Source organism: Propithecus coquereli, unplaced genomic scaffold (assembly GCF_000956105.1).
Source record: "Propithecus coquereli isolate 6110/MARCELLA unplaced genomic scaffold, Pcoq_1.0 Scaffold5, whole genome shotgun sequence".
In the NCBI taxonomy this organism is placed as follows: Eukaryota; Metazoa; Chordata; class Mammalia; order Primates; family Indriidae; genus Propithecus; species Propithecus coquereli.
Window position 1 is genome coordinate 2,166,072 of NW_012150840.1, and position 25,713 is coordinate 2,191,784.

Consider the following 25,713-nt stretch of genomic DNA (forward strand, 5'->3'; position numbering starts at 1 on the left):
CTAATTTTTCTCCCCAGTTTGTTGAACTGCCATAAAGGAGTATTATGCTTAGATTGAATTCATTGGCCAGAGGAAGAGCTATCATAAGTTTTTACAAAATAATTTCTTCATTGATTTGCCTGGAGGTAAAAGATGAAGAAAAATTTTTAACTTTATAAAAGTAAAGTGAAATTTTTCTATTTTAGATTTTATATAGGATTTGGGGTCTATTAGGACTTTTCATGGGAACTGAGGTGACATATAAAGTACCTTATTCTCTCTAGTCTTAGTTTGTCGTCTGTAAAATGACAATGATAATACTTCCCTCATGGGATTGTTATCAGAATGAAGTAAAATAATATATATAAAATGCCAAGTCCTTGCTAAATGGTAAGTCTTATTATGAATGTTCACTGGGACAAAAGTCCCTAAGGATTGCAAGATGTTGAACACACTGTTCTCTCAGAAACAACTGGCTCATTGCCATTCTTTCGGAACACTTCTTATGCTCTGGACTAGACTCAACAACTCCCATCCACTGGTTCTCACATCACTATCAGCTGGTGGGAATGAGAATTCTAAAGCTCTGTATGCATCTGGCCAAATCCCTACTTGCTAGTCCCTCATCTCCACTACTCACTGCATTGTCATCATTATCTGCCTTGAGACTATTTGGATTAATGACATTATGCCATTTATCTCCATTTATGTCAATCACTTCATGAATTGTAGGTTATCCTTCATTTCCCAGACTCATCCCATATGGCTGTCATTCCTGACCTTATCTTCCACTGTTCTCCTGCTCTTGAAACCCTTCCACTGTCTTCTCTGGAACTCACAGTCAATCATCAGCAAAACCCACATGTCCTTAATTCTTTTCTGAACATTTCCTTCACTTTCTTTCTCTAAGTAAACCTAAGCCTCCTCTGAGTACGTTGCTTCCCTGTAGTTCTCTCAAGTGGCCCCTCTGTCTGTCATGTCTCTCATACTAGTCTAAAGATGGGATAGATGCCCTCTTTATACCTCATTTCCACTTCTCAACTGTCTCCCTATCCCTAAACCCGCCAAGTTTGAATTTCATAAGTATGTACCATCTATTTCTCTCCTTACTATTATCATGTATAGACTCCTAGACCATTTCCTGTCATTTTATGAATTTTAGCTCCTACTTTCCTTTTAATTTCTTTAGTATTACCCCTGTCATAATTCTGGATGATTTCAATATCCATGTAGCTAATCCTTTTAATACTTTCAGTTCCAGAACATCTTCTTCTCTAGTGATCATATTCTCCACCTACCTCAGCTACTTATTTCCATAGCCATACCATCGTTCTTGTCATTACCAAAATTCCGGCCCCTCCAAAATCCCATTTTCAAGTATCCTGCCCTTCAGCCACCATCATCTTCTATTTTCCTAACCATCCTCTCAAGTGTTCTAACTCTCACCAGGACTTCAGTTCATTGATCCTCGTATCTTTGCGCTGTCTGCCACACTCCTATTCTTGTTTCCTTCTTTATTCAGTTGAGGTTTAGTACTATGTTATTACTCCCTCGCCTATCTCTTGCATCATCATACTTCCCTGGCAAAATCCTAACCATAGTTAAATATAACTCTGCCTACTTCACATGTGCAACCATGCATTTGAACGTTCCTGAAGAAAAACACAACCATACGACTGATATCACTATAATTCAATGTCTAATGGACCTATGATGCTGTCACACAATCCTAGTTCACTTCTTTAGTTCATTCACTTATTCACTTCATTCAGCTCTTCTATCTGCTATCTAGGAGATGACTTTTTTATACCGTCTCCTTTCTCTCAAACCTTCAACACATTTTTCTTGATTTCACTCTTCACTGATATCCTCACTTTCTGTTTCACCGAAGAAATAGAAGCAATCATAAAAGAACTTTATAAGCTCTTGCCAACTCTTCTACCTACCCATCTTATCTGTGCCCATATACTCTATTACTTGGGATGAACTCTTTGTGTTTATAGCTAAGGCCAGCCCCTTTACTTGTGCTATGATCCCATCTGCTCTCACCTACATCAGTCTAGCCATTCTCCCCTCTTTCTTGTTTATTGTCATCCTCCTTCCTTTCTACTATTTTCCTTCCTATCACTGTACAAATAGTCTGTAATTTGTTTCATCTTAAAAATGTCTCTTTGACTTCACATCCCTTCAATATGCTTTGTGTCTTCATAATAAAAAGAGTTGTCTATACCAGATGTTTCTAATCCCTCTCCTCCTAGGGTTGAACCCATTCCAGTCAGGCTTTCCCCATCATTCTACCGTAATTATTGTACGAATCACTTCCATATTGCTAAATCCAGTGGTCAGTTCTCAGTCTTCATTTTACTTGACAAGTCAACAGCATGTAGTTGATAACTCCTTCCTCTGTGAAACACTTTATTCACACTTTCCTGGTTTTCTTCCTATTTCATTGAACACTCCTACTCTTTTTTTTTTTTCTTTTGAGACAGTCTTGCTGTGTTGCCCGGGCTAGAGTGCCGTGGCATCAGCCTAGCTCATAGCAACCTCAAACTCCTGGGCTCAAGCAGTCCTCCTCCCTCAGCCTCCCAAGTAGCTAGGAGTACAGGCGTACACCATCATGCCCCGCTAATTTTTTTTATTTTAGTTGTCCAGCTAATTTCTTTCTATTTTTAGTAGAGGTGGGGCCTCACTCTTGCTTAGGTGGTCTTGAACTCCTGAGCTCAAGCAATCCTCCCACCTCCGCCTCCCAGAGTGCTGGCATTACAGGTGTGAGCCACTATGCCCGGCTCAACACTCCTACTCTTTTCTTCTGCTGAATTCTCTTCGTTTCCTCAACCACTAAACATTGGAGTACCTCTCAGACTATTCCTCTGATCTCGTTTACATTCCCTCTTGGGCTCATGATGACTCTAAAATATATATCCCTAGCCTGGAACCCGTGAACTTCATCTCATATCCAATTGCTTCTATAATATCACTTGGATATCTAATATATATCTCAGATTTATCAAACTCTCCATCTTTATACTGCCAGTCTATACTTTCTCCTCTTTCCATCTATTGATAAGAAAGTGGTAATGTCTTCCTTCTTCCTTCTAGTTGCTTAGACCAAAGATCTTGGAATTATTCTGGATTCCTCTTTTTTCTCCTCCGTTCTTCATGTCCAATCCATGATATCCTGTTTCCTTCCCTTCAAAAAATCAATAATCTGATTCCTTATCATTCAGCTGCTACTGCCCACCTTTAAGCTACCATCAATAGTAATATGTTACCTTTTTGTTTCCTTACTTCCACCGCTGTTCACTACACTGTATTCTTAACAAAATAATGATAATGATCCTGTTATTGTAAGTTAGATCATAGCATTTCTTTGCTCAAAATCCTCCAATGGCTTCCCAGTTCACTCAGAGTAAAAGCCAAAATTCTTACAAAGTCCAACATAGTACGCTTCTCCTTTTATCTCCCTGATTTATCTTCTAGTACTCTCTGCTTCACTTTGTTTCAGTCACACTGTTTAGTTTCATTTTATTTTATATAGTGTTTACTTACATAGCACTTACTTTGTGCCAGACATCATTCTAAGGACTTTACAAATATTCATTTAATTCTTATAACAATACCATTACATAAGTACCATTATTATTCCCATTTTTAAAATGAGGAAACTACAGCACAGAGAAGTTAAAGTGACTTGTTCGGGGTCACCCAATTAGGAAGTGGAGGAGCCAGGATCCAGACGCCCATAGTCTGGCTCTAGAGTGGTGCTTACTATTCCTCAAATACACTGGGTAGTCTCTTACCTCCGTACTTTTGTACTTACCGTGCTCTCTGCTTGGATGTTTCTTCCCCCAGATTTCCACAAAGCTTGCTCCCTCCACCTTCAAGCCTTTGACAAATCTTATCTTCTCCACGAGGTCTTTTTGGATAACTTCATTTAAAATTGCAACTAGTTCCATCCCAAACACTCTCTACCCTTTTCTCAGCTTTATTTTTCCATATAGTACTTATAAATTAAATATTCAATAAATGATTGCTAGCATTATCACTATCATTGGTCATTCTCAGTTGTAGCATTAGGAAATACATTTGACTGTGAGTAATTGGGATCCAGAAAATAATGACGTAAGGTAAAAGTTTATTTTTCTTTAATGGAGAAGCTATCTATAGGTATGCAGTTCAAGGCTACTATGGTTGACCTACAGTGCCATCAAGGGTGCAGACATCTATCTTTCTATTCCATTTTTGTATGCATCTTAACATCCTTGGGGTCCAGGACAACTTCTAGATTGCAAACCATCACATCCACATTCTAGATAGCAGAAAGAGAAAGGAATGCCCCCAGATACATCTCACTTAAGACTCCCTCTTCTCATTGCCAGAACTTAGAATGCCACATGGCCATACTAAATTGCAAGGAGGCCTGGAAAATGTAGTTTTTATTAAAGGTGGCAATGGGTCCAACTCAAAGGGTTCAGTTACTCAGATAGAAGGAAGAGACAACCAGCAGTCTCTGCCCCACTAGTATTCTATCTTTGTCCATCCTTGTAGCATATTGTCTCTGAATAACTTTATAAACTTTTATAGATTAACTACCAAGTATGGGCTGATGATTTCAATCCAAGCTCTCAATGCATGTGTCAGCTACAATCGAACTTTTCCACTTAGATGTTCCAGAGGCATTGTAAGCTTAATGTGTTCAATGTTAAATTGATATTTCATATTTGATACCTCAGATGTACTCCTCTTCCTGTACCCTACCTCAATGAATGATACCACCTAATTTATATCTTCTTTACCTCATTCACTCACCCAATTACTAATCAATTTTGTAAATATTTCTCAAATCTATCTAATTTTCCCTTTTTATTGTTACTGTGTAGATAGATCAGGCCATAACCCCTCTGTAGGATTACAGTGGAGTTGAATCATAACATGCATTTAAATTCATATAATTTTAATTCATGTAATTCAAAAGAGGAAGGAGAAGACAATGTTTAAACAGTGCTGGATAATCCTGCTTGCATTCCACTCAATGAACGTGTCTTCATCTGGGGACCGAGTGTGAGATGGGAAATACAATAAAATACCGTTCCCATGTTAGTCATGTTTTTTTTTTTTTAAAGATGACATTTATTGAGCTGTGTGCTCAGTGCTGTTTTAAGATATTTGCATGTATTAATCTCACAATAACAATGTGAGGTAGCTATTATTACATCCACTTTAGAGATTAGAAAACTGAGGCACTGAGAGATTAAGTAGCTTGCTCAAAGTTGCACAGCTAGTTGGTTAAAAGAGCTAATATTTGAACTAGGCAGCCTAACTCTAGAGTCTACTTTCATATACACTGTGCTAACATTTCCCTACCATTATAGAAATCTGGAAGTCTATTCTTTGAAAGAAGGTAAACAAAAAGGACTCTGCATTCATAGATATTAGATATAGTTATGGGCAGGATCATCTTACTGAAAACAGGGAGATTAAGTGAAAGTCTACGAACTGAAGGAGAGTCCCAGTTAGTAGGAGAAAACTGGCACCAGGGCTTCTACTCAAGGGATTGGAGAAGTACTTTCTACAGAATGTCTCCTACCCGAGAGAAAAAAACCTATAGCTACAAGAGGGCCCTCCATGAAAGAGCTGAGTTCTTTCTGTTCGATCATTATATAATTAAGCCTACCACTTAATAAGCCTCATCTATTCATAAAGAGCTTCCATTTAGCCTTTTGGTGCCTCACACTTATGTCAAGAGATAGTATCACCAGACATTTCAGGAAAACCTTTAACATGAGAGATACATACTAAAACAACTATACACACATACAAAAGCCAATAATGAGATACCTCTACACATCTGTTAGAATGGTGAAAATCCAAAACACTGACAGTACCAAACGCTGGCAAGGATGTGGGACAGCAGAAACTCTCATTCATTGCAGTTATGAAGGCAAAATGGTACAGCCACTTTGGATTACAGTTTGGCAGGTTTGTTTTTTTTTTACAAAACTAAAGTACTCTTACCATATAATCCAGCAGTACTGTTCCTTGGTTTTTACCCAAGTAAGTTCAAGACTTACATCTGTACAAAAAACCTGCACAGAGATATTTATATCAGCTTTATTCATAATTGCCAAAATTTGGAAGCAACCAAAATGTTCTTCAAAAGACAAATAGATAAATAAACTGTGATATATTTGTATAATGAAATAATATTTAGCACTAAAAAGAAATGAGCCATCAAGCCATGAAAAGGCATGAAGGAATCTTAAATGCATATTACCAAGTGAAAGAAACTATATAATCCAGCAAGTCCTCTTCTGGGTATTCCCAAAGGAAATGAAATCAGTGCCTTGTAGAGATATCTATGCTCCCATGTACATTGTAGAATTATTCACAATAGCTGGGATACAGAAACAACCTGCATGTCTTTGAGTAGATGAATGGATAAAGAAATTTTGGTCTATGTGTACAATGGCATATTATTCAGCCTTAAAGAAGAAGGAGATCCTACCATTTTCAACAACATAGATGGACCTAGAGAACATTATGCTAAGTGAAATAAACCAGACAAAGAAAGAAAAATACTGTGAGATCTCACTTATATGTGGAATCTAAAAAAGTCAAATGTATAGAAACAGTTACAACAGGGGTTATGGATGGGAAGATGTTGATCAAAGGTATAAAGTTGCAGTTATATAGGATGAATAAGTTTACAGATCTAAGATACAGCACGATGACTATAGTTAATATTATATTTTTTACTGGAAATTTGCCAAGAGAGTAATTGTCAGGTGCTCTTACCACAAGGAAGAGAAAGAGGGAGAGAGAAAGAAAAATAAAAGAAGGAAAAGGAAAGGAAACATAACTATCTGAGAGGATGGATATGTTAATTTGCTTGACTGTAGTAATGATATCACTATGTATATCAAAACATCATGTTGTATACATTAAACATATACAATAAAAAAATGAAGAAACCAATCTGAAAAGGCTACATACTGTATGATTCTAAGTATATGACATTCTGGAAAAGGCAAAACTATGGAGAAAGTAAAAAGATCACTGGGTTGCCAGGGATTAGCAGGGAGGAAGGGATGAATAGGCAGAACAAAGAGGATTTTTAAAGTAGTGAAATGACTATATGATACTATAATGGTGGATATATATCATTATATATTTATCAAAACCCATAGAATGTGTAGCACCAAAAGTGAACCCTAATGTAAACTATGAACTTTGTGTGATAATGACATGTCAATGTAGGTTCATCAGTTGTAACAAATGTACCACTCTGGTGTGGGATGCCAATAGTTGGGGAACCTGTATGTGTGGGGGCAGAAGATATACGGGAATTCTCTGTACTCCCTGCTCAATTTTGCTGTGAACCTAAAATTGCACTAAAAATAAAATCCATTAAAAAAAACACAGATAAGGAAAGAAAGAAACAAACTCAGAGGAGAAGAGGAAACAGATAATGCAGGGACCAGAGGAAAACTTTAAAAAAATTACTATATTTGATTACTTCAGAGAATGAAAAGAAGATATCATATCTTTGAAACAAGAAAAAGAAATTATAAAAAGGATATATTCAGAAAACACAAGAGCCTTGGAAGTCAAAAATAAAATTAATTTAGCAGTTGGGTTGGAAAAGTTAAGGAAATTTCCTAGGGGGGAAAAAAGACAAAGAGCTGGAAAAATGGGAGAGAAAAGATAAGAAAATTAGAGGATCAGTCCAGGAAGTCCAACATGCGAATAATAGGAATTCTACAAAGAGAAAAGAGATAAATGGGATGATAGAAAATTATCAAGAGAATAATACAAAAAAGAATGATGTAACTTAAGGAAATTAGTTTCCAGATTAAAAGGGTTCCTTGTAATATCCACTGTAAGACTTTTAAAATTATTCTTACCAAGACACATTGTGAATCATCAGAAACCCAGTTATAAAGAGAATGTCCTAAAAACTTAATGAGAGAAGAAACAAACAAAAACATTTTCATACAATGAATCAAGAACCATAATTGCAGAGGTCTTCCCAGAAATAATACTGTAAATTAGAAGACTATAAAACAATACCTTCAAAATTCTTGGGGAAAATGATTTCAATATAGAATTCTATACTCAGCCAAACTGTCATTTAAGTGTGAAGTTTGACCAATGACATTTTCATATATGCAAAATCTCAAAAAATTATCTCCTATGCACCCTTACATAGTGAGCAATGGAGGATATCCTTTACCAAAGTTAGAAAGTAACAAAAAAACAGAGAATCTAGCACAGGAGAAAGTGAAGGGGATTCTCAGGATATCAACTGAGCAGCAGATGCACCACCTTCGGATTGGAGTAGTTCTTTTCACAAAGGTATAGCCCACTCTGCACGTCATGTTTGCCCTCAGGATCCTCTTCAGGATGGAAGCCCTTTTATTATTCCTCTGCCTGAAGGGAGCGCTTTACTCATTTAGTCTAGCTCTAATTTGCACTAACAGTACCTTAAGTAGATTAGCAGTCAGGGCTAGCTGTTATAAAAGTCTAAGAATTAAATAGGGATTGAACCAAGGTAGTAGCAACGTGAACAGAATAAAGAAACAGGTTAAGAAATGGGGGTTGGGGGAGAGTTACAGTTGAGAGGAGCTGATATCCAAGTCAATGTGAAGAGTAAGGGAGAGGGAGATGTCTGGTATATCTTTCAGATTTCCTTGGGCCACTGGCTTAATGATAGTGTCATTAATGGAGATAGGAACACAGTAGGAGGAGGTGGTTCAAAATAAAAAGAGTTCAGTTTTGGATACATGTACTTTGAAGTAAATGTAGGTGGACAGGTCTTAGAACTGAAGTGTAGGATAGGGATTCATTCATTCATTCAATATTCTTTTTTCTATTAGTAATACAGAGACAAATAAGAACCAGTTAACTTCCTTGCAAATAGTCATAGTTTAATAGGAGAGACAAATACATAAGCAAATAATTTATAATGTAGTGTGATAAATGTAACAACCTAAATATATGCAAGATATAGTGATAACTCAGAGAAGGGAGTGATTTGTTCTAAGTTGGAGGGTGAGGGTTAGTAAGTATTCCTAGAGAACTGAGCTGAAAAGGAATTTGACTAGCAGAAAAGGCAAGAGAATATTCTAGCATGTGCAAAGATTCAAAGACATATATTGCATATTTAAAGTACCAAAAATAGTTCACTATTACTAGTATACAAGGTACAAAGGAGAAAATTAAACTGGAGAGTTAATCTTAGATCCTAAAGAATTTGGGGGTTTTGCTGAGGCAGTGAGAAGCCACTGAGGTTGTTGAAAGGGTCAAGTTGGTATTGGAATTCACCACTTTTCGCTTCCAAAGAGAATTTTGGTGCTTCCTAGAGCTCTGAACATAGCCTCTTTCTCTGAGAAAGAGAACATAGTCCCCTGTATTCCTCTTTCTAAAGAAGGTTGCATTCTTTTATGAAGATTTTAATTTCTAGTAATGATAAATAAAGGAGTGATAATGACCCTTCTGTGTTCCCCATTTTTTAATTAAAGGAAAATCTTCTTTAGCAGTGATTCTCAATACCTTCTTTTATAACAAATATTTTCCAAATGCTCCCTTTACTATCTGAAAGGAAACTCCCATAGATATTGTAACCTACCTGTAGTTAGACTGAATAATGCCGCCCTAAAAGATAGCCACATCCTAATCCCTGGAACCTGTGTACATTACCTTATATGGCAAAAAAGGACTTTGCAGATGTGACTGAGTTAAGGATGTTGAGATGGGGCAATTATCCTGGTGGGCTCTAAATTCAGCCACATATATCATGGGGAAGATCATGGACAGAAGAGGAAAAGGCAATGTGACCACTGAGACAGAGATTGGAGTGATGTGACCAGAAACCAAGGCATGCCAGCAGCTACCAGAAGCTGGAAGAGACAAGGAATGGATTCTCTCTAAAGCCTTCAGAAGCAAAACCCTGCTGACACCTTGATTTTGACCCCATGAAACTGATTATGGACTTCTGGCCTTCGGAACTGTAAGAAAATAAATTTCTGTTGTTTTAAGCCTCCAAGTTTGTGATAATTTGTTACAGAAGCCATAGGAAACTAATATACTACTTATATATAATATAATACTGTAACTGTAAAATAAAGGAGAAACAAAAACAAAGTAAATGCTCTTGGTGATGTGATTTTCCATTTAGGAAATGGTTTTTGGCAAAGTTCCAAACAAAACAACTTATAGTCTTTCCTGCATTTACATGGTAATTGTATTCCTAGAAAATTTAATGTATATTCAAGCTATTAACCATCGTCTTTATAACTTCTGCCATGTGCATGACACACAGAAGGTATTTAGTAAAAGCTGGATCCATGGGTAAGGATTAGATGGATGTATTAGATCTATAGAGGGATTAGAAAATTAACATCTAAGGCAAAAATTATGTATAGGTAAAATTATCTTTAAGGCCGGGCATGGTGGCTCACGCCTGTAATCCTAGCGCTCTGGGAGGCCGAGGCGGGCAGAATGTTTGAGCTCAGGAGTTCAAAACCAGCTTGAGCAAGAGTGAGACCCCGTCTCTACTAAAATTAGAAAGAAATTAATCGGACAACTAAAAATATATAGAAAAAATTAGCCGGGCATGGTGGCGCATGCCTGTAGTCCCAGCTACTCGGGAGGCTGAGGCAGAAGGATCGCTTGAGCCCAGGAGTCTGAGGTTGCTATGAGCTAGGCTGACACCACAGCACTCTAGCCCGGGCAACAGAGTGAGAAGACTCTGTCTCAAAAAAAAAAAAGAAAAAAAAAATTCCTTATATAGCTTATAAAATAGAGTATTCAATATCATTTATCAATAAAGAACTGACAGCCTCTCCCCCCCCCCCCCCCCCCCCGCCCCAAGCATTGGTTTGTATATCATGCGAAGGCTATGGATTGCTTTAGGGTCATGATGAATTCCATTCAGCACTGTGAGATGCTCTCACCATGAGAGGCACACAAGAACTGAAATTGCTTGAAAGACAGTAGATTCATATTTACCATTTCAAAGCTCACTGTGAACATTTGCTTACTGTTTAGAATGGTAGTCAGCTATCCAAACTATATCTTCTTTCATCTTTTTCTTCTTTTGATTAGTGAACATAAATTAATAGACCCACAGTTAATTAAGTGGGCTGATTATGTGGCTCCATCTTCAGTGGCTTAGTGTCCTTGTCTCATCCTCTTTACTAATAGATATCTTGTTTTCTATCCCCAGGGCATTTGGCAGTGTCAGCAGATATTTCTGCTTTTCACACCTGGGGATGGGGGAAGCAGAGTGAGGTGAGGTGTTATTGGCATCTCGTGGGTAAAGGCCAGGGATGCTGCTAAGCACCGTGCAATATACAGGACGGCCCCTCACAACAAAGAATGATCTGGGCCAGTAAGTAGCAGCAATGTTGAAAAACCCTGGGCTAGATTGTGTGTGTGCTCTACTCATAGTGATTCTTTCATAATGTTTGCCTTGATACTAGAGTAAGCAGAAGCTGAATTTTTTGTTGTTGGGCTACAGGAAAGGATAGGTGTGAGTCTCTACAGGGTTAAACATATTTTTAATTTTTTTTTTTTTTTTTTTTTTGAGACAGAGTCTCGCTTTGTTGCCCAGGCTAGAGTGAGTGCCATGGCGTCAACCTAGCTCACAGCAACCTCAAACTCCTGGGCTCAAGCAATCCTTCTGCCTCAGCCTCCCGAGTAGCTGGGACTACAGGCATGCGCCACCATGCCTGGCTAATATTTTCTGTATATATATATTTTTAGTTGTCCAGATCATTTCTTTCTACTTTTTAGTAGAGATGGGGTCTCACTCTTGCTCAGGCTGGTCTCAAACTCCTGACTTGAGCGATCCACCCGCCTCGGCCTCCCAGAGTGCTAGGATTACAGGCGTGAGCCACCGCGCCCGGCCTAAACATATTTTTAAATTAACATTCCCTTTTTATTTTTATCAAAAGTAATACATGGTCACGTGTGTGTGTGTGTATGCATATGCACACTTACGTAGGACTTGGAGCAGTTCCCCACCCATTCTTCCCTACTTCTATTACACTTCTCAGGGCTAGCTACATTTAAACAGTTTTTGTTTTTAATTCTTTAGGTAATTGCATTTCTACGTCTAAATAGTAGTCTTCTGTTATTTATTGATTTAAGAGATTATCTTTTGACTCTTCATTGCAAAAGGTGAAGATTTAGCTCAAGTACACTAATCCTTCCCCTTCCCCTTTCTGTCATTAGTTTGTATTGAATTGTTCTTTCGTGGATTATTGTGTAACTCCAAATAATACATTTAAACCTTTATTTTAGCCAGTATCTTTTGACTCTTTGCCTTATATGATATCAGTGCTCCTGTCTTTTCTTTCACCTACTCTTTCCCTATTTCCCATAGTCTGTCTGCTGTGTGCTGACATTGTCAAGGTTGACAATATTTACTTTCTGTTTTGTAATCATATTTAAGTTGTTTGTATTTGTATCTATAGATTGAGTCTAAAAGTTGAAAACTAATGAATAACTTTTATAGGATATGACTATATAAATTTTGTTCACTGGAGAGCTAAGTAGTATACCGAGATGCCAGATCCCCCTAAAGCAATATCACACAGTCTTTGTGCCACCTGGTAGACTGTTCCTAGTATTCTAGCATTCTGTTTTCTTTTACTAAATGGATATACTCTAAAATCATGCCACATTCAGTTGGTACACTGACATTTAAACACATATTAAGAAAGATCAGAAGTGGCAATGAAATTGTATAGTGAATGTTGAAAAAGTGAATGACCTGAATGGGCACTATTCCTAAGAAAAAAGGCTGGAGGAAAATGATAGAAAACACAAGAAAGACAAGAATTTGAAAATAACAAGGGTATGTTCCAAAGGGCCAACTTTCTGAGAGTTGAACTGTATTTGAATAACTCATGGCTCTCAATCCAAATCCAAAGATAATATTGCTGCTGTTGAAACTTGGGCTTTGTACTATCACCAAAGTTTATTAATTGTCCTATTTCATTGAGGAAAAAATGCAAAGCAGACAGAACACTGGAGTAACTAGCTGGAAATATTCCACTATTTCATGGGAAGCAGCTTTCCAAACGATTCCTGTAGAGGCCAAACTCTTGATCTAGCCAAAATAGCACTAAAGTGTGCCTTGATGGTACATTAAAGAAGAAATTTGCCTTACCTTACTTGATTAAGATTTATAGCCTTTCTATCCCCTCAAAATATAGCATTGATTTCTTTAATATCAAAAAATAATTTCCTAAAATAAATTGTTAATGATTACTTTCAGTTGTTTATTTAAGGGCTGTGCCAAGTACTGTTTGTATGAATTCCTGTAAAAGACTGAATTAATTTCATAATTTCATAATTAATGTTATTCCTGTTCTATAGGAATATGCTGTTAATGTGACTAGTCATCACCACATCTTATTTTTGTATCTCTCAAACATCTTTCATAAGATGTTGATCTTAGGAAAGAGCCAAAAAGAATATCCCCTGTTAGCAGATCAAGCAATGCTTCAACACTAAACACCAGAGAAAATTAAAATTACCTCTTAAATAAAACCTATCAGATATTTGGTAGAGGAAATGGAACTATTCAAGTAATGTGGTTTTAAAAAATGAAGTTCCATTTGGCACAGTGGCCTACGCCTATAATCCCAACACTCTGGGAGGCCAAGGTGGCCTCCACTTGAGGTCAGAAGTTCAAGACCAGCCTGGGCAGCGTAATGAGACCCCTTCTATACTAAAAAGTTTAAAAATTAGCCAAGCATGGTGGCATGTGCCTGTAGTGCCCCAGCTTCTCAGGAGGCTGAGGTGGGAAGATTGCTTAGCCCAGGAGTTCGAGGCTGCAGTGAGCTTTGATTGGGCCACTGCACTCCAGCCAGAGCAAGATCCATTCTCTATAAAACAAAACAAAAATAAAGTTCCACTACTTCTGTTATAGTCATTGTAGAATATTTGAAACCTCTCCCTGCTAAAAAAGAAGGAAGAAAATGAAGACTAAACAATCATTGTTACCGTTTATGTATAATTCATCCCACTCTTTTTATGTGTTTTTTTTCCCACTTAAAATAATATTGGCATTTTTCATGTTATAAACATAGTTTTTAAGGATTACATATTATTCTATCAGGTATACCTACTATAATTTATGTAACCATTTTCCCATGGTTGAACATTTAGATTAGTTTTGTTTTTCCAGTGTAAACAATGCCATGATGAGTAGCTTTGCACATAATGATTTCTCTTGATTTTAGTTTTATTTCCTAAGACAAGCTCCCAGGTGTCAAACGTTTTAAATATTTTAAAGGTTCGTTGTTCAAACTGGATTTGAACAGGGAGTACCAGTTTTTACTGTTACTAGCATTTTAAGAAATGGCCCAAGTGACAGAACAGAACTTTAAAAGTATTCCACTAGTGTGGTTTTGGTTTACATGTCAGGATGTTCCAGAAAACCATTAAAAAATGAGTATGTGGAGATAAGCATTTGGCTGACTGTGTACACATTTTATTTTAGTAAAGCATCAGTGTTAATCCAAAAACCATTATTCATATTCATGTCGTCTCAGGCATGGAAAAGTGCTTCTAATTTTTGCAACATAAAAGAAGTCTGATGACAGTGACAGAACTGAATGACTAGCCAGACATGCTGACTGGAAAGCTAGAATTAGGACTTGAGCACTGTACTCAGTCTCCATTTTAGGAGTCTAATACTTTTTTCACTCTCAACTCTTACATTGGTTATATAGAGAGATATTTTTATAAAACTAAAAAATAATAGACCCAGAGAGTAAATTTGAGATTGCTAAAATGTATTCCATTATTGTCAGAGTTGCAATTAAAACTATCTTCATTAAGCTGTTAGTTTGATATTTTCTGGAACAGTAAAGATTGTATTTTAATTTTTTAAAGTAAGAATAAATGTTTAATTTATTTAAATTTAAATAACTGATATACCAATTCTTTTCGGAATCTTTCAGTCTTGTGATTTTTGCTCATAGTAAATGTATTTGCTTTTCATGTTTACTAAATATACAATCTGTACTTATTTTATGCTGTTTAGAAATAAAACAAACCCCAATTGAACTTTTTGATAAGTATCGTGTTGACAGTGTGCTCACTGACTGATGCAAAATAGGTCATTTGAAAAGCAGGTATTTGATATATTCCCATATGCATGTAACACTGAAAAAGCCTCCTTGCTTTAAATTCTTGGAAGGAAAGTTTTTTTTTTTAAGAAAGAATGGACTCATTTAACTGTAATATAAAAGGGATGCTAAAAATGTACAGTGATATTTCTTTAATCTCATGCATTGGGGTGACAGATCAGAGATCCTCTGGAGACTTGATTCACATAATATGTAACAAAATTACCTTCTCAATGCCCAATTAGAGAGAAGCTAATATTTAGACAATTTTGAGCTTTAATATATATACCAAGGCTTTGGGATGTTAAATGTAAGGAATTGTGTCCATATACATTAACAATTAAGTCTAATAATGTTTTTTTAAAAAGTAAAGATTTATTGATTAAAATAATTATTTTTGTGATGACATTTACTTTAGAATATATGTATTTGGAAAAAGACTTTCAGCATTTCACAATGGAGGAAAAAATTCCTGTTCTTAGTTTTATAACTCTGCTTCTTAATTATATGCTCTAAAGTATATCCAAAATCTACCCCTGTAAAATTATTGTTGAAGTCTTTTATTATTAAATCATAAAAATTCCTACTTATAATCAAGTTATGTATTCCACGTTCAAAGCTAAATTGTTCTCATGCACTATGTTTAGCAGTATGTAAAAACATTTTCTAAAGGAGCCGTATCATTCAAAAAGTTTCCAAATTCTTTGATCAACTCTGATAATAAATTAAAGTTAAAACTTTCATTCTTAATTAGTAAAACTCCTTATTTTTTCAGCATTCTACTTATATTTTTCTGACTTTGTTGTTATAATATGTAAAGACCATACATGATTTTAAAAATGCTTACTTTTACATACCTAGAGGTCTTTGGTTCTGAAAGTACAGAGGAGTTTTTTGTTAATGTAGTGGCAGTTGAAAGAAAACCCATGTGTATCTTGAGAGGATATATTAAAACTGGCTTTGAGAAATGATGAGCTATATCTTTAATACACATAATGTATTGCTGTACCAAGCCTTAGTATCTACTATTCTGCTTCTCTTTAGTGTTAGCACAGTAAGGTAAAGCACTTTTCAAACTATAGGATCATACAAATAGCGACACCACCACAAGCTAAAACATGAAGCTATGTGGTCTAGGGACATAAATTTGGTTCTTTTATGAGCCATTTAATTTTCATCTTTTCTATGACCACACTTCTTGAACATGTGACGTGAGAATGTAATTTAATACTGTTTTATGATGAAAAAAGAAACTTTATACCCTACTAATTATGAGATAAGAATATTGTTTCTTTCATGAATACAATCATCATCCTAGGCACCTGGAAAAGTCAATGTCTCTAAAAGTATGATACAACTTTTATACTTTATCTAACTTTATTTATGTATCCAGTTTTTAGAAACTATTGCCAATGAAAACTTACATTTGGACAGTGTGGCATGTAAGTGCTGTATAGTGAGAAGTGGGGATGTTCTCGAGTAGTTATTCCATTTGAATTAATGCTGCCTGGGTGGTTGTCAGACAACCTTAAAAGCTGTACCTATTCTAAAAGGACCTTATCCTTACAGACCATATGTCTTCAAAAGTTTTCCAAAAAAATGCTTAGTTCTACTTTAAATTTAGTCTGACCATCCAATAGCTAGCTATAAAGCAGGTAGGTCTAAACTGCTAGGCATTTATAAAATTGATATTGGGATTGTTTGAGCTACTTTCAGTGTTACAGAATGCCTAAGAGAAATCATAAGTTTACCCATGATCAGCTTATACAGATTAACTTAAAATAAATACAGAGAGATGTCAGATAGATAGATGGTTGTTAGTTGGTGACCAAAATTACATTAATTTTGTGTGTTCACATTAGTTACCATATATTGGTCAGAAACTTTTGCTTATTAAAGAGGAAATAATTATTAATATGTACAGCTTGACAGATAAAATCTTTCAGAACATGAGATACGTTAGCAAAACATAATAAAAGGAATCAGTGATTTTTAAAAATGTAAAAACCATCACTACGAAAAAAAAGACATTGTATAATACAAAGACATCTGAAAATCATAGGCTTTATAGCTTATATTTTGGGGTGAAAGTTTAACTATTTGATGAAGAAAATTATCAAAGACCTTTACATAAAATACCAGTTAAATCTAGCCTTCTGTTTTACAATTGCCTTTATTCGAAGATGTTCATGTCTTATATTTCTGTCTAGTCCTGAATGACTTGGGTCATAAGAATTATACTGTGCTTAATTTGTAGTAGTGGAATTAACTTTATTCCTTTTAAGGTCTGACACATAAATAAAAGTGCAAATTGTAATTTCTCTTAACAGCTGTAACATCTTATGAAGATCTTGGACTCTTTGCATTCGGATTACCTGGAAAGGTAATTTTTTTCTCCTTATCGTGTCCAAAACCCAAAGTGGCATTTTTTGCTTTGGTTTCAAGTTAAAAGAGACAAACTTATATAGGAGAAAGATATTAGGAAAATAAAATGAGATAAGGCAGAATGATGGGAGCAGGCAGAGAAAGAGAAGAAATCTCTCTGTGCACCCTTCCTAAAAATACATCAATAAGTTCAACACTTAACTCTTTTAGTACATTTCACTCCATTGAAGGAGCTCAATGACTTGAAGAATTTTCAAAGAATAACAATGGCCCATTTTAACTTTTCCATATTAATTTTGATTGTATTCTTTGAGTAAATCCTCATAAAGACAGGAGAAGAAAGCAGCGTAGAATCAAAATTGTTGTATGGCTATATACAAAACCAGTCATTAGAAGATCGTATCACTTAAGAGTTGAACAGTGCTGAAAGATTATCCTAGCTATCCTCTCATTTATAAGTGAGGAAATTAAGGACCAGAGAAGTTAAGGGGCCTATTTATCAACAATTACATAAAATCAGTACTACATCCTAGGACTCCAGACTCAGTCTACTGCTTTTCCTGCTCAGAAGACAAAGAATAGCAACTTGTCTTGGGCACTAGCACTCATTTGTGATAGGCATACTAAACTGTTTAAGAGATAGGGAAAAACACTGTCTTCTCCTACAGGTAATCAGGAGTTAAACATTACTACCAGTGCTGTAGCTTTTTTTTTTTTTAATTTCCGAGGAGCTACTATACTTCTAAAACCCATATTAATTTTGGTTCCAAATAGGAATTTTTCCTTTTGTTTGTAAATCTGTTGCTTGTGTTTTTGTTTATTTTTTGATCGACAAATAAAAATTAATTTTATCACATACAACATATTATTTTGAAATATGTATACATTGTGGAATGGCAAAATTGAGCTAATTAACATTTGTACTATCTCCAATACTTATCATTTTTTTGGTTTGTTTTGTTTTTAATCTAAAAGGATACTATGTTTACAGATGGTTAAACTAACTGCTAAGAAGTGAATCTTGGAGGAAAAGATGTAGTTATGTAATGGGGAGAAAACCTGTATTTACATTTCAATTAATTTTGTTTTTAAAGTACAAAAGAGAATGTTTAAATCATATACTATGTAGCATCACCACTCGGACTTTAATAACCTGAAACTTGAACAAAACAGAATATGTTACTTGAGGGTAAAGGATTTTATTAATCATCCTTGGTAATAATTTCTCTTTTCTAGAGATCAGAATGTTTAGTGTAATCAGTGGTCAGTATCCTACATCTGTCACCAAGGAAGAAGAAAATGTATTTGTATAAGAAAATTCCTCAAATCATTTAGTATGATCTGTAAACATGACTCTAAGTATCACACCAACATCACCGTCATCTCACATTAGTATTTCCTGCAGTCCTTGCATAGCAGCAAAGCCTGAAAGAGTATGGATTGTTGAGAGTCTCCTTTTCCTACAACTCTACAGCAGTTGCATTATCATTTTAATATATGTACCCTATATGTAGGGAGGTACACTAGACAAAGCATACTCTGAATGAGGAGTATTATTATTTGTTTGTATATTTCTTCCCCACTTCCACAATTGGGTTGAAACTTTCCTATGTCCTTCTCTCTAGATACAATACGGATATGATATATGATAGGATAATATTGTTCTGAGAATGAAAAAAATATTTTTGAAGTGTTTTTAACTTTTTAAGGAAGATTTTTAAAGTGTCTGTAAATTGATGTATACTCATCAGACAAATATTTATTGATCTAATACTATGAGCCATGCACTGTGCTAGGCACTGAAGATATAAGTTAGTAGGTATGTAGGTAGGTAGATAGATATTCTGATTTTCTAGACAGTGAATAATTCAATTCAGCCAAAGAATGGAAAAATAATCATCTATAAGTTGATATTATTGCATTTCATAATATATTAATAGAAAAGAAATCCAAATTTTTTGTATAGCTGACACTAGGTACCATTTGTACTGTAGATGGTATACAAAAGTTCAAAATAGTCTTTGCACAAATAACTGGCATTTTGAAACTAATTTTTAAATGGATTGAGATACAGAGTTCCTTCTGGAAAACATTAGAGTGGCAACCACCACATCTCCAAAGACACCTTTCTAAATTTTCATATCATTAGCCTTCTCTGCAAAACCCCAACACCGCTAGGACCCAGTAACTTAGATTGTTTCTGCTCTGCCATTGATGGAATTCCTAATAGAGATGGGCCTGAAGGATGATCTGTTCTCTATCCACATAGGACTGAATGATGCTAGCTAGCTAATCAGCTCCAAACATACATTAAAAGTTCTGATACACTAAGATTTGAGTGATTGAAAGGCCCAAGTAGAAGAACAGTGTTTTACCATTTCCTCTGAGCATATCTGACTACCTTGAGTTTCCCAGGAATCTCATCAGAGATGATAAGCTAGCAAGCCTGCAGACTGAATTTTGTTTGGCTCAAATCTTTTTTATTTTTAACTGGTTACCAACTAAGAGTCACAAAAATTTGAAAAAAATCCAATCTCTGACTTTCCTTGAAAAATTAGAAGATCTGCTTATATTAGATCCACATTCTCACATGCCATCAACTGGCCAGAGCTGAGTAGCAGCTGCCCCATTTTGAAAGGGGAGGCGTTCTCCAATATACTACAGTTCTTGCCACCTCCTATTATCGTACACTCAACTTACGTCACATTTTTGAGTTGGAAATATTTTGCCTACATTTTCAAGATCTGAGAGTGTTTGGTCTTTGGAATTTTCTGCTCTAGTCTTTATTAAACCCTGGGACTGAGATGCTCAAAGGCTGGGTGTATGCTAAGCTGATATACTCGGAAAACTGTGTAATTTCCTTTCAGGCAATACAGCATTGGCACAGCGCATCCCAACTTGTCTTGGTCTCCCTACTGAAGCAGTGTAGGAAAACCAGTAAGAAAGAGAGAATGACACACCTACTCCATAGATTGAGTTTTAATTTTTTGTACTTTGATAATCACTGTTACTAGCTTTTAATATTTTTAACTATTTCAAAATGACTGCCAAGAAAAATTTCAAAAATGTTCTTTATAGTAACCATAGAACTATAAAAGAAAGGCTTTTTTAATGTGATGATTATTAATTTTACGTATTATGAATGACAAAATTTATTCTTTCCAATTTCTCTTCACTCATGACTAATACATCTGTTTTTTAATAATAGTTATTTGATATTAATAAAATACTAATCGTTATATTATTTCCCCTTTTATCTTCTGAATATTTGTTCTTTTATAGGTGGTGGTGGCAGGCACCATACTAATTCAGAATATTGGAGGTAAGCAATTGAAAGTGGACCTCTTATGCATAGATATGATGGAAATAATTTCCTTCCTTTGGTTTCTTGCCTTACTACAGGTCTAGCTGGGAACCTGAACCTCTGCAGACATAGGTATCTTTAGATATTTATTTATTTATTTATTTATTTTTTGAGATAGAGTCTCGATCTCTTGCCTGGGCTAGAATGCCGTAGCGTCAGCCTAGCTCACAGCAACCTCAAACTCCTGGGCTCAAGCGATCCTCCTGCCTCAGCCTCCTGAGTAGCTGGGACTACAGGCATGCGCCACCATGCCCGGCTAATTTTTTCTCTCTATATATATTTTTAGTTGTCCAGCTAATTTTTCTCTATTTTTAGTAGAGACAGGGTCTCACTCTTGCTAAGGCTGATCTCAAACTCCTGACCTCAAGTGATGTTCCCGTCTCCGTCTCCCAGAGTGCTAGGATTATAGGTGTGAGCCAGTGCACCCGGCCAATCTCAATATTAAGAACTATGTAGAAATAAAATTACTGTTGATTAGACAGCTATTGACTAAATATATTAAACATTTAAATCTAAATATGGGAATCATGTATGCATATGTTGTAAAGAAGTTGCATAATGCTGAATAATATCTTAATTTTCTTTTACCATTGACTGCAGTGTTAAATAAATGCTATTAGCTTAAAGGAAAATACACAGACAAAGTTGGTTCTTACACAGGGTATGATCTGAGGACATTTTCATCTTGTTTTTTACATGTAACAGTTTAAAATAATTTAAAGATAACATTTTAGTAAAGTTCAATTCTGATACTCTAATTCCATCATTAATGGGTCTTTTGGTCAAGAAAAAATTAACATTCCATCAATGAATTGTGCCATTGTTTTGGAATCCTGAATATTCATGTTTTAATCCTTTTTTATGAAAAAAATAATTTATCAAATGAGTAAAATTTTTTCTTGCATGCTATACCAAACAATTTTCTCCTAACTCACACTGCTTCACTCTTGACAATAGAAGTCAAAAAAACCAGTCTCTTCCTTTATGAAATTTATATAATGTCATTGATTTTAAGATGTTTTAGAACAATTTTTTTATTTAGCAAATATGTATTGCTTAACTGTACCCTTAAAATGTTTCTGAATATGAATGTATATTTTGATATTTTCTATCCCTTATTATCCTCTCTGTATAGGTACTAAGAACTACCACATTTTGTTTAGATTAGATTGAATAGTTTAATAATTAGTTTATCAGTTTATGTAGAATGTTCAGTTAAGGAATTTGGATCCAAATTTGTGACCCTGGCACAAATGTCTACTGTTGTATTTTCTTTATCTTTCACCTGGATTCCTTCCTTGTTCTCTAATCTTATTTGTAACTATTTTTAGACATGACTCTATTTTAGCACTTGCTGTTATTAGATTTAAGTTATCTCTGTATATGCTCACCCACTGTATTGTAAGCTCCTTTAAGGCAAGGATTATGTCTCATTTCTCTTTGTACACTCCCAGCACCTAGCACAATACCTGGACTTCATAAACCTTTGTTGAGCTGAATGGAACTGAAATGATTAGTATGAACTATTTCCAAGTACTTTTAGTATTATAGATATATGTATCAAGAAGAGAAAAGGGGAATGCTAGACTGATCACTAGCTTCAAATATTTGAAAGGCTAAACATGAAATACAAAAAAGACTCTAGACTAATTCATTATTGTTCTAGAAGGCAGAACTGGTTTTAATGGAAAGACATCTACAGAGAAGCTGGGTTTGAATACCTTTGTAGCTTAGTGATAATGAGGATGGCCTGCACACCTTTGAAAATGTTCCTTATCCCTGAAAACATTCAGAGCTGATTGGTCAATTATCAGAATGTTTTAGAAAGGATTCTTGCATTTGGTGGTGGATAAATCATGAGTTTTCTCAACTCTAAGTTTGTTGGTTTGCTTGCTTATTGTAGAAATTTTTTTTTTCTTTTGAGGAGAAGGAAAGAGAAGTTTATTACTTTGCTGGCAAAGGTGGAGGATGGAGACTCCTGTCTGAAATGCCGTAGTCCTAATAATAAGCAGAAATACAGAGCTTTTAAAGGATGGGTTCTCAGCATCAGGCAATTGCTGTTCAACTACAGTTGATGATTCTAATTGCCCCATCTCCGCTGAAGACAATATGTGAAACTTTTTTTAAAAAGCGATTTAGGAACAGTCACAGCAAATTTCTTCTTTTTTTTTTTTAGACAGGGTCTTGCTCTGTCACCCGGGCTAGAGTGCCGTGGTGTCATCATAGCTAACTGCAACCTGCAACTCCTGGGCTCAAGTGCTCCTCCTGCCTCAGCCTCTGGAGTACCTGGGACTACAGGTGTGTGCCACCATACCAGGCTAGTTTTTTTATTTTTTTGTATAGACAGCCTTGCTCAGGCTAGTCCCAGAGGCCCTCCAGCTTCGGCCTTCCAGAGTGCTAGGATTACAAGCATGAGCCACCACGCCTAGCAGTCACAGTAATTTTTAACGTCCCTTAAATTCAGGAAAGCTAATAATACTTAGCTAGTTTTTAGAATGATGTTCCCATGATGTTCTTCATGTTGGTTAAAAGTTTATTTATTGAGATCCCACTGCATAATAACCAAATAAGTATTTTCAGAGGTTTTTTTTCTTTTTTCTTTGCCAGATATACACAAATCATTTCTTTATTATAATAGAATTGGAAGCTTGCTCTTGTGAGTAGAACACTGGGTTAGAAGTCAGGTACCTTGAATTCTGTCTACTTCAGTCTCTGCATTGGGTAGCCATGTGTCTTGGGGAAATCCCTCACTCAATTGACTTCACTTTCCTCTTTGGTAGATCATAGAAGGTGGGGTGGAAAAGCAGGGAATTTAGGGTCCCTTCTTACCCAAAAATCTAAGTTCTAATTTGGCACTTTAGGAGGGGTATATTAATTATTTCAGGGCATTAACGTGTTGTAACACAGCACAGTTCAACAAAGGGGTTATACTTGGTTCAAAGATGATTTGGCCCTTAGGTATCTTTAACAAATCAGTAACTGTTGCCCTAAAAGCCTCCATAGATGCTATTCTTTGTCACTAAGAAAGGGGAACCTCAGTTCTTGAAACTACCCTTAGGGCAGCCTCTGAGGTTAGTATCTAAGAACTCTAGCCCTAAAAAGTAGTTTCTTGATTAATATATATTGAGTCTGTGGAACTCCTGAACAGTTATTAGACAACGTATGCTTGAGAAGAAACAACATAATTATTTGGAAGGATCTTTAATATACTGTGCATATGACTTACTTAATGTTACTTCTTCAGAATGGATTTTGACTTTTCTTTACCAATTGGAAATACATTGGATGTTTATAAGATTATATGAAGTGCAGCATCAAATTGGATTTTTTACATCTCAAGTACCTATCTGCATATAATGTAGTTCAGATAGCATTATTTTTAGAAGATAGGATGTTTATTAGTGGTATAAATGATCTGAGTTTTTGCAGTAGTGGTTTAAAACTAAAAAATGTAGTACATTCTATTTGTCAAGCATTCTACTAGACACTTTATACCTATAACAACTTTTCAAGGTAGATGATATTCTTATAGAGAAGAAATCAATGTGCAGAGAAAATAGTAACTTGCTCACCTCTACTCCATAATGAAGTTTAAATTCAAACCTCACTCTGTTGGCCTTTATTCTTTCTGCTATGATATAGTAAATGTTTGAAAAGCTGTGAAAAGATTAAATGTTAAGGATTTTTTAAATTCTTTGGGGACTTAGAGCTATGTGTTTTCATTTGTTTTCCTAATTTTACCTAGTTTCTGAGAAGAACCCAATAAATTATATTTGTTGAATGACAATTGTAAAAGTTTTGCTTCAAAGTTGTTGTCTCAAAGAGAAAATATTATATACCATGTAAATGATAAAAAAAACCTTGAAAGCCCATAGAATGATCTCTAGTTTAGAATTATATTAAAATTTACAAGTTCAAAGTTGGGAAGAGTTAGATCTTATTTATGTAAGATATATAAAAAGTATGTTGAAATATTTTTTATATCTATTATTTTCAGGTTAGGTACTTGTATCTTGGTTTAATGCTTCTTAACTCCTTTATTCTTTGAAACATTAAAACATTTCTCAATTTTCTTGGGATACAATTCCTCTGATGAATCAATGAAAATAATGTGAGAAGCCTTTAAAAGCAAAATGATCATGAATTGCTGTCAATCAGTATTTGTTCCATGGGAGGCCAAGAGTTCAAGACCAGCCTGGGCAACATTGTGAGACCTCCATCTCTACAAAAAAAAAAATTTTTTTAATGAACCTAACAGTGTGACACATGCCTGTAGTCCCAGTGACTCAGAAAGCTGAGGTGGGAGCATACCTAGAGTCCAGGAGGTTGAGGCTGCAATGAGCTATGATTGCACTACTGTACTCCAGCCTGGGCAACACAGCGAGACCCTGTCTCAGAAAAAAAAAAAAAAAAAAACTTTTCCCATGGATCTTTCAGCAAAGATCCAGTTTATTTCCTACATCTCCATATTCCATAAATCAAAGTAATTTGCTATTCATTTATGTCCCTAGTACTTAGCACATAGTAGGCATTCAGTAAGTAATATTTATTATAGGAAGCAAGGAAGGAATAAGAGAGGAAAGGAGAGAGGGAAAAGCTAGTGACCTGGCTTAGTACACCTTTAGGAGGAAGAAGGGAGTTGATTGATCAACCAGGAAGAGAAGATCACAGAATACATAAGTGAGCATATAGTTTCTTTAGGAAAGAATCTACGGTCAGAACTTCACAGAAAATATTTTTTCCTCTCAGGATCAATCAGTCACCAAGTATTAGTCACAGGGCACTAGTGTGGTCTAACAAATTAACTGGAAAAATCTAGTCTTCAAATAATCTCTAAAT

General features: G+C 35.4%; 1 protein-coding gene across 1 annotated transcript in view; it reads left to right on the forward strand.

The window, feature by feature from the left end:
- Positions 1–25,713, forward strand: part of SLC38A6 (solute carrier family 38, member 6) — a 107,656-nt gene that overhangs the window by 10,718 nt on the left and 71,225 nt on the right. Inside the window, exons 3-6 of the mRNA XM_012656030.1 lie at positions 2,982–3,053; positions 10,018–10,028; positions 17,456–17,508; positions 20,793–20,832. Of these exons, the coding sequence (XP_012511484.1) occupies positions 2,982–3,053; positions 10,018–10,028; positions 17,456–17,508; positions 20,793–20,832 (176 nt within the window). The remainder of the gene's footprint in view (positions 1–2,981; positions 3,054–10,017; positions 10,029–17,455; positions 17,509–20,792; positions 20,833–25,713) is intronic.